At 39.3% G+C, this 10,696-nt stretch overlaps 1 protein-coding gene across 1 annotated transcript; it reads right to left on the bottom strand.

Annotated features, from left to right (window-relative positions):
* Positions 1–5,500: 5,500 nt before the first annotated feature.
* mzt2b (mitotic spindle organizing protein 2B) lies at positions 5,501–10,482 on the bottom strand. Its single transcript, XM_006804743.2, has 5 exons — positions 10,418–10,482; positions 10,031–10,216; positions 9,789–9,949; positions 8,326–8,463; positions 5,501–5,953 (listed from the first exon to the last, which is right to left on the bottom strand). Exons 2-5 carry the CDS (start codon positions 10,204–10,206, stop codon positions 5,805–5,807), a joined length of 624 nt encoding a protein of 207 aa, XP_006804806.1. The 5' UTR covers positions 10,207–10,216; positions 10,418–10,482; the 3' UTR covers positions 5,501–5,804.
* Between the last annotated feature and the right edge of the window lie 214 nt (positions 10,483–10,696).

Below are 10,696 nucleotides of genomic sequence, written 5' to 3' on the forward strand. Positions count from 1 at the left end.
AAAGTTCATGGCAGTACAATTAGAAAAGGTCTTAACAAGTATGTAAGCTTGTTTGGATAGGTTTGTCAGGAGAAAGCCCGATTTTGGGACAAATGTCCTTTGGACAGAGGAGATCACAATGCAGATGTTTGGTCACTGTGTACAGTGGCACATTTGGTGAAAACCAAACTCAGTGTATCAGCTCAAACAACTCAGACCAGCTGTCAAGCATGATGGTGAAGGGGTGATGACTTGGGCTTGTTTTCCAGCCCCAGGACCTTTCCATCTTGCCATTGAGCCAAGAATGAACTCCTGTTTATTCCAAAGCATTCTAGAGTCATCTCTCCGACAGGTAAAGCGCAACCAAAACTGGATCAAGCAATAATCCCAAACACAGCAGCAAATCGACAACAGAATGGCTGAAAAAGAAAAGAATCAAGGTTTTGCAGCAGGCCAGTCAAACTTCAGACCTCAACCCAGCTGAAATGCTGTGGTGGGACATTAAGACAGCTTTCTATAATTGAATGCTGTTGTAAAGAACAGTGGGTCAAAATTCCTCCACAACAATGAGAGAAACCGATAAAGTCATACACAAGGTGATTATTCTAGTTATTGCCGCTAAAGGTGGTTCTAAAAGCTTTTGAATCATGGAGTGTTTTCACACACAGCGTCTGCTCTTTGGCTTTGTTTTCGTTAACTGATCACACCGTGCAATATGTCATGTGTTGTTCATCTGACTTAGAATTCATCTAATTTAAAACTTTGTAAGCAGATAATTCAATATCCAGTCCTGACTTTTTACCATCACTGTATCCACTTGTCTAAGTTGTAAAGATCTAAGTTGTTTTTTGTTTTTTCTTGGCTTACTCTATCCACAATATGCTCAATGGGATGAGCAGAGATGCTGATGGTGTCAACATTCTGGACTGGTATTTAATACATAAAAATATTATAATGTTACATATAATATTATCATGTTCATAGCATATATTATTATATTACATTAATTATTATAAATAAATACATACAAACTCAAAATTTATTTTGTGGATTAAATTATCTAAAGGTTCTTCCACTGACAGGAAATTAATGGTCGTCTCCCCCTTCAATAGGAGTTTTACAGTACCTCAGTCAAGTCAAGAAAGCTGCCAGGTAGCAAGACGTTTATCAAGAGTTTTATATCAGAGTTAATTTAGTGGATAGTGTTTTGTTGGCATTCTCCCCAGAATTTCTGTTTTCCCAAATTGAAGAATTTGTAGTCTTGTTAAGCCAAATTGTTATTTGATGATGGTCAAAATAGGTATAGGTAATAGATGGGAAAAGATGACTGTAAATCGTTGGTGACTCATACAAGAATAGAGTAGAATCAGCTGACATTTTCTTGTTAACCTTATATAAACAGAAAGAAAATTTATGGGAAAGGGTGTAGCTTCGCTTTGCATAAGAAGACAGAACATAGACAAAGCAGCAGGGAGCCTCTGATTTTTTTTCTCTGCACTGTCTACCATATTCTGACTATTTTGTGTTTTTTGTGGTTTTAACTTTTTTCAATTGGTTTGACATTTTATAAACTCACAGCAATTTTAAAGTAAGATCAAGTCCAAGTCACATTTTAAGGTGGTCAGTTTAAGTGATTCACAATGGATACGTTCTTGTGGGGTTTTTAAGTGTGTTACCTCTTCTTTAAAGCTGCTTTAACATCACACCTGAGTTTTCGTCCTAGAATACAAAAGCAGCTATGCAAAACAGTATTTTAAGATACCCTTTACACTATATTACACACACAGACACACACATCATTATCTTTTCTCACTTATCTCTAGTGGTATCTAGCCATGTAGATACTCTTGTATTTGAAATATCTTTCACTGACTTTACTGCCTACATGCAAAAACAATACAGGTTAACCTGTCTGGTGTTCACATTCAAGGCTGTTGCTATAATTGACAATACTTAGGTCATGTCCTAGAATTTTCTTTAAGGAGTATGGTGTTTTTAGTCATCCCAAAGAAATTAATTTTTTTCTTTTAAACCACATTTTGTCTTATCACATGTTATTCCTCTATGTGTGACAGGATAATGTCACTTCAAGGTCTATTTTATCGTATGCAGGAATGCAATTTGACTGTTGATTTTGGAGGAGGTTTCCTGGAGAGAGGTACTGAAGGTAATGTAATTACTTTAAAAAGGGAGATTTCTGAACTCAGCTTTTCTAAAAATAGCAGCTATTGCATAGCCTACACAGACTGTATATAAAAAATGGATGCAGCCACACGGATGTGACCCAATGGTCACCATTTTTGGCATTTTGAAACCAATTGTGACTAATAATGTGGGGTCTGACTGTGAAAATGAGAGACACTGAAGGCTCGTTGGCTAATAATTATGACTCACAAGGAGTTAGCCAAACTGAGTAGTCACAGTCCTGATGTGTTAGCATCATTTTTCAGACCAAGAAAATCCATCTATGTTTTACTAAGACTTTAAAATGTGTTGCAAATTGCAACAAATTCACACCATAAAGTGTGGCCACATTGTGACATTCTTACAATGCTCAAAGCTGAAAAAGCAGTCATCAGTGTTCTAGGAATCTCAGGAAATTTAGGTGTTCAGAAGATAGAACAGACATTTCCTGATTCGACTAAATGGACAAATACGTTGTTTTATAACTTGGACTACTGTTAACACTATTACTGCTTTTGGCAGAAATAACAAGCAAGAAATAAAGCGACTTTTATGGTCCTCTAGTGCTGATCCAGCTATAAGAGGAACAATGATGGAAGGGGAGGATCAGTGGGAAAATGTTTAGCTGCTGGTTGAAAGACTATAGTGTGAGGCGGGTATAGAGAGTGAATGGAGATAGAGACAGAGGATAGAGGGAGGTGCTGGTGGTGGTGGTGGGAGGGTGCAACAAGATGGAGAGAGACTGCCTGCACATACTGTCAAGGCAGTTAATATAAGGTGTGGAGATAAGGCCCCACAGACAAACATTGACCAAATCAGGCATTTCAGCAGCGCAGCCTGAACTGTCAGTCAGCCTGAGAGACAGACCAACAATCAGCACTCTACCTCTGATAAGGGCTCTACTGGGCGCGTGCAGGAAATAGCCAATCTGCAGCCGGCCTGGCAAGGAGGGTGGATGGCGGGGAGTGGGATGATGGAGAGCAAAGGGGTTAGAGGGAGGGAGTGGATGTATAGACAACAAGTGAGGGAAAGTGGCCTATAAATTTCCAGAGAAATGTGGACCGAGAGTTCACGGAAAGTGATAATACCTGAGAGAAAAAGGGGAAAGAAGGAAAGAGGAGAGAAACGGGATATTCCTGCGTACCACACCCAAATCCTTTCAGAGAGAACGCAATTCAGTAGGGAATATAAGTGACTTGGTTAAAAAAGAGAGAGGGAGAAAGAGAGAGAGAGAGGGAGAGACAAGAGGTGTGATATCGACTCTTAAAATAGCATCTCTCCCCAGTTTTTTGTCACCTGGGAACAGCTTGCACAGAGAATGTGAGAACTTGGTTTAGACCAGCACCTTACATTAATGATTTGCCAACAGCTTTGACTAGCTCATTCTTCAACATGCCATTCGCCTTGCCTCGCACACAATAGCATCATTTCATCCTCTCTATTGATTAATGGAGCATATAGTGTGTGCAGGCGCGTGCACGTGTTTGCAGGCCTGAATGTTTTTCAGCGTGCCTGAGTGACGAATAACGCTCCCTATTTAATGAAAGGCTCTGTACAGGCTACGAAATTCCCTCATAACAAAATAAACACATCCAAAATACTGGAGCGGATGCCAATGGAAATCCAAGTCAGTTGGAAGGCCACTCCTCGTATCTTGGATCCACACTGGCCCCTGTAGGTGACATCGAGGCACTGCAGGCTGGCAGCAAGTTTGAAGAAATAAATTCCCAGCTGTTTACCTTTGTCAAACACATTTAGGCTCCTCCAAGCAAAACAGTAAGGAGCCCCAACAGCTGGCGAGTATTTATTTTCAGAAGTGGAGTCAGAGGGGTGTCTGAGCTTCCTTGATCATGAACCAAACTGCCATTACCATGACCACTGATAACAGTAGGAATCGTAAACAAGCTAATCACCGAGGGCCTATTTGTATTCTCGTTTGTGTTTGCACACGCTGATGTGCAGGGGGGAGGGCGCAAAAACTAGAGAACAGGCGAGGGTGGCAGGGGAGAACGGGGAGGGTCTCCGATGGAGGGTGGAGTGCGTGTGAAAGGGTTAAGTTCCCTCCCTGGCTGCATGCTGCTTTCCCTTGCTCTGTCAAGCCCCATTAAACCTGCTACACCACAGCAATATGGTGCCATCAATTACAGGCACGCTGCCATCAATGCAGAGCGCAGAGGAGAGGAGAGGCAGGAGCACATAAACAGGACAAACGGCCACATAAAAGACATAAAGCCCTGCAGCCTGCCTCTCTCAAACACACACAAACACTCTCTCTCTGCACCTTTTACCTTTTCGAGGTGTCATTCTGTTTCTGAATGAGTCTGGGTTTGTTTCAAATACAGATGGGAAAGAAAAAAAAAAACTGCACAGTGCACGCATTCCTGACTCTTTCATGATACTGAGGCAAATTTATGAAAAAAGGCTAAAAACTATGTGAAGATTTAGGCTCACTGTGTTAACTGCAGTGTGCTTCTACTGCCCCCGTGTGACAGATGAAAACCCAGTCACCAGTACAGAGCCAAAATAAAAGTCCAAACTTTTAAAAGCGCATATTAACTTTACAGCACTCCACGCTCATCATCTTCTCATCATCAAAACACCGAAAGATCCAAAAGCAGTGAGAAATCTTCAAAGTGACACAAATCTGCATTTCATCTCTTTTGCATGTCTCAAATTCTTTGCTGCATTTCTCTGTCGGTGACAGACAAAGAACCATTTGTCTGAGATGGAAAGCCATTTTTACTGACCAGCGAAGAGAAAAAGAGCCACTCTTTACTTTTGGGTGCCATATTGTCTTCAGTACAACAGGTCAGTGAAAGACACTGACAATGTCACAAAGCAACTGAAAATCAAACACTGGGAAAATCGTGAAGATGCAATGTTGCTGTGCACCACATACTGCTACTGCTGAGAGGCATACCTCTGCACTCACTTTAAACACCTTTAACATGTCTCTGAGAATGAAATCTGCTGAATTTGAATCAGGTATCTTTTTTTTTTTAATTACATCAAATGCAAGCGACTATTCCAGTACATATTTTTTGCATGCTGTAAAAATGTGGAATTGGTGTATGTTGCCGCAGAGTAAAAGACACAAATCTGATAAGTAAATTGTTAGATTTTTTTTTAAAAGATGTGATATAAAAAAAACAAATGTTCGCGATGAATAGACATTTCTCAGTAGAAAATATTCAAATTAAAACATTTATTTTTGTCTTCTTTTGTGTCTCACTCATTTGATAGCAACTGGGCAAAAAGCTTTACCCACCAAAATCTGACAGAGTAATAAGGAGACACACCGCACACCCATTTTGAAATAGTTAGAACCTTAAAGAACTGGATTAGGCAATTTTTATTTATTTTTTTACATTTTTTTACATCAATGACACTTGATTAAGCAGACACTCCCTCATAACATATCTTACAGTTAATTGTCAGTGTCTGAACCACATAAAAAGATTAACACTGATTATTTACACCAACCATTCACCTTTTAAAAGGAGGAAAATGATACCAGAACACCTATATTTATTTGTAATCTAGGTAAACCAGTCCTTTAAGATGTAAAACAGAGAAACGTACACATATGTTAAATGTAAAGAAACCTACATATTTACAAATGGCCTCCAACTGCCAGAGTTTTAGGTCGAGTTTATCTGTGAGGAAGAACTACTGCTGCCGGAGCTCTTGGTTTTCTGCCCTCTAGTGGCACTGGGCTGCCGCTGCACTCTCTGACTGGAAGCCTCCCTGCTCTTCTCACTGTGGCTGGTACCAGCTTTACTGCGTACTCCTGAAACGAAGCAAAAAAATAAATGCACTCAGGGAAAGGAGGAAATAAATGTTTAGGTGACTGTTATAGGACTGCTTCGCATATACCATGCAATATGGCATTTTAGAAAAATAAAAATGGAAATGATAATGACGGGGAATGAGAAAGTGCAGCTGATAAAACAGCTCGTTTTCTTATATACTTGACAGTATGTCACAACAGCACTGCGCATTAACTATGAAGTGGCGAGAAAGTGCCCTCAGAAATTATGAACTGCAAATATAGCATGTGTCAAGAGACCTGACTATTTTACTGGTGAAGGAAGAAAAGAAGTTTTTTTTTATTATTATTATTCAGCACAACTGAAGAATAGACAACCCGAACTCTCTTTAACTGTTTAATTAAGTAGTCTTCAAGAACATTTCTCTAGGCTTCTGAAGAACATTTGTTTTCTTCTCTGTCAAGATGATTCAATACCACTTCAATAACGGTGAGGTCAGAGTTTTAGGGAGGCCAATCCATGACCGATTTGTGTTCTAGTTTGTGTTTTTCTATCCAGGTATGCTTGTGTGCATTGGCAGTATGTCTGGGCTCACTGCCATGTGGTAAAAATAAACCTGTTGCCAGCTAGATTTCTTTCTTTCTTTTAGCTTTCCAGATGGGACTGTATGGTGGATCAAAAACTGACGGTACTTTCTATGTTCTCAATTCAAGAGAATATTTTGACAAGATTATTTAAAGTTTCACATTTGATTCATCACTCTATAAGACCTGATGCCACTGATTTTCAGTCTAGGTCTTTTGAAATATGGCATACCTCTGCATTTTCTCTATGTTATGTTCCCTTCCTTAAGAATGGCTTCTTGATGGCCACCCGTTCCACTGAGCATATTTCAAATGAGGCTTCAGCAAAGAGCAGATGGATCAGCTGAAGGGCCAGATCCACCTCTCAGGTCCTGTGTCAGTTCTTTCTGGAACTTTTTCCCTATGTTTTAAACACATGACTGTCGGATACTGTCCATATACCGCAGACAGTTTTCTGATGTTAACTTTGGCATTTTTTTAAAGATCCAGACAAAGAATTGTTTTCTTGAATATTTTACAGGTCAGTTTCAACTGGCTTAACGAAAAAAAAAAGTCACACCTCTAAAAATGATCAAGTACAAGGATTGGACTGAAAAGGAGTGAAAAAGTAGTCAAAGAAAAACTCTGAAGGGCCTTTAGAAAGCCTGGAGCAATATTTCTTAAGACCACTTTAAAAATACTGGAAATTACCAGTACTACCCCTCAGATTCCTAGAAGACATGCCTACGGAATCAATTTCAAAACCCTGTCATTATATTCTTGAAAAACCTTTAGGTCAAGGTTAGTGAGATTAAAACTCACCCGAGATTTTTAGTAGATACACCTATGGTATCAATTTGAAGGTGCTATGTCGCTTCGTTCTCAAGTTATTGCATTCACAAACTTAAGTGTCCACACTGCCCTTCATCCACCGAGCTGGGTGGGAGGGCAGCAATATCCCATGAGCCTTAGCAAAAATAATAATACAGGAAAAAAATATATATATATTGTTCCAGCTGATAGTGATATTGTTTTTGTTTTACAAAAAAGTATTTCTATAGCATTTATACTCTCCATTTGTACTATAATCACAGATTTTAGCATTCTTTTGTATTTTGAAAGTGCTTCAAGTTAAAGTTCTGTATTTTAATTATATATATATATATATATATATATATATATAACTGATGTAACCATTTAGAAATACAAAATCAAGCCATTGGGGTTGCTTAGGGTTAAGATTCTTAGCAAGTCAAATGTTTAATCTGTTATTTAAAAAGTCATAAAAAGCTTGGTGCTCGCACACTTTTCTCTGCTTTATTTGTCAAGTTTAAGTTTGTGACCATTTATACTGAAGAAGACTTCTTCAGTAAGTGAAATCCTGAAAATAGAACTCAGTAAGTGCATATTGTATGAACCAAGTCAAGATCCTCTTTTCTTGTTCCGTCACAGGTTAACCATCAAACAGCAACATAAAAGACTTTTTTTAAACTTGTAAATTCAAGTTACTCTCGTGTAAAAGAATCAATAAAAAGAGTACTTCAGAGGGTTTTGTTTTTTTTAAACTTTCTAGCCACTTAAAAACAAAGGGAAAAAAAATCCACTGCACGGTGAATAAATCTCCTTGAGTATGAAAACATCCAAGGGCAAATTCAATTTTTGTGGTCCACACACAATTGCATGCATGCACATATAAAGAAAGCACAGCATGCAGTTTTTTTCCCAAAATCCTGCTCCATATCAAATGGCACATAAATACAACTTTTGTTAATGAGAAAGGCAAGCAAGTGGGCAGATGGAGGTGAAGGACAGAGTGCAGCAAAAGGGACCTTGAGAGTGAGGAGAACTAGTGTCTTGGGGGCCGTAGACCACAATCTTAGTGTTGACCCTTGTGGCTCTGGGGCCTGCTGCTGTGGGGGGAGCTGCGGCAGGTTTAGGGCTCTTTCCAGAGGCCAAAGAGTCCTCTTCTTCAGGAAACAAGACACACAGAAAAAAAGACAGAAAAGAAAGAACCGACCGGGATAGAGAGGAAATCAGAAAAACCTGCAACACAGTGAGGATGAGCGATTTGTAGATGAGTTTGCATGACTATGCCTGTCTTCAGATGCCCTCCTTTTATGTGGAAAACTGTGCTGTGTGGGGTGAAGTGAAGATTGGATTTAGTTAGTGAGGTGGGGTAAGGGAAGAGTGCAGCACAGAACCTCTGCTACAGCACGTACAGAACTTAAATGGAGGAATGTGATTATTTCACACACTTAAAAAGCAAAGAGAGGAGCAAAGAAAGAATATAACATAAATTAAAATTAATAAAATAAAAACTTTAACATTCTGAGTCTTTGCATCAAAAATCATATCTGTAGCCACACACACGCTTGTTGTTATCAGAAATTACTGTTACCAACAACTGGGCTTGTTTGCATTGGAAAGTAGGTTGGTCTCAGGACCCCCTCTGACCAGTCCTCTTCCCTAATGTTCTATTCTTGGACCTTTGATGTTCTCCATTCCCACCAGATCATACACCAATCAAGCATAACATTATCACCAACTGCCTAATATTGTGTTGGTCCACATGGACTCCACTAGACGCCCTAGAGGTGTGCATTGGTATCTGGGACCAAGAGGTTAGCAACAGATCCTTGAAGTCCTTTAAGATGTGAGGTGGGGACTCCATGGATCGACTTCTTTGTCCAGCATATCTCACAGATGTTCGATTAGACTGAGATTTGGGAATTTTGATAGTTTATACAACAATAGTTTATATATCGATTTTAAAAAAAAAAAACGACATACATAATTTATGCTAATATAATAATGATTTGTGGCATAACTATGCTACACTTTACAGAAGACAGTGATGAGTTCTTTCTCCTTCTAGCCTTGGCTTTCATTAAAGTAGCAGGGTTTTATATTGCCAAAAATGTGAACCCACACAGCAAAACACATCCTGAACTTTTCTGACTTTCAGAGTGTTAAACTGTAGGTGACAAATGACAGCCCTCTTTTCCTAAGTCAATTGTGACCTAGGGGGTGATATCTGAATCTTAACTAGTGTTTGTGGCTGCTGCATCCTGGACTGACCAATGGTGGGTTAGGAGGACCCAACAGAGGGGGAAAACAGGAACGGACTACAATAAGGCAGTATAAATGGGGAGACTAAAACTTCCCAGCCTGATTTCTGCAATGTTTCTTAGTTAAAAGAAGGTAGACTATGTGAGCTGAAAGATAGTCAACATTTAAATGACAAATATACATATACTTTCAGTTGCATTACATCCATTCTTCAGATACTAACCTCTGGCTTCTGTGTGCGCTGTGGTCATGCTTGTGGTGTGGGCGCCAGCTGAAGGGTCTCCACCACAGCTTTCAGCTACCCTCTGTCCTGCACACATTGCCTTCAAGGTCTGGAAGACTGCTTGAGGAGCCACATTCATCTTCAGCAAGTCCACTATGATTCTGTGAGGAGGAGGAAGGGGGTGAGGACATAAAACCATAGTCCTCCATGTAACCCACAGATAAGGTTATTATTAAACATACTTAAAAACCTCCTGATCCACAGTGATTCCTGCAGCCTGAGTAAGTTCGAACAGCTCAATTTCTTCGGCGCTAAGGACTTTCTTCTTCTTTATTGCATATTTCTGCACGTTAGATGTGACAACCAGCGCAGGGGAGTCAGGGGCGGAAGGAATCGTTTGTTGTGCTTGTTGAGACATCACTAATGAACTGAGGGGTTAGATTAAATAAGAAAGTAAAATAAGGTGCAATGACCAAAAGAAAATACAGCGTAAAGAATGAGAAACACGGCGTAAGTGAACCTCCTCTCCGAATCAAAAATATCAACATTTATCAAAAATATAACCACAATGAGACTTAAATGATTAACACAGCAAACGCCTGATTCCGTAAAATTAAAATTATACCTACCATTACGAGCGGAATGCTCAACGTTTAGTTGCTTCTGTTTGAGCCAAGCGTGACGCGCCAAAAATACGTCATTGTCATGCGTTCCATACGTAATCCACTCAAAAAATAAAATAAAATAAATAAGTATGTTTTTAAAAGTTACATTATTCAGTTGTCCGCCACGTCTTCATTTAAGATTTTAAATCCGTGTTTTACAACCCCATATTAATTGTAAAAACTCTTTCCAAGAGAAAATCTTGCCGCTACTGAGCTATTTTCAAACGCCCCTGGTTATTTTTT

The sequence above is a fragment of the Neolamprologus brichardi genome, chromosome 7 (genome assembly GCF_056152115.1).
Source record: "Neolamprologus brichardi isolate AB-2024 chromosome 7, ASM5615211v1, whole genome shotgun sequence".
NCBI classification, from domain to species: domain Eukaryota; kingdom Metazoa; phylum Chordata; class Actinopteri; order Cichliformes; family Cichlidae; genus Neolamprologus; species Neolamprologus brichardi.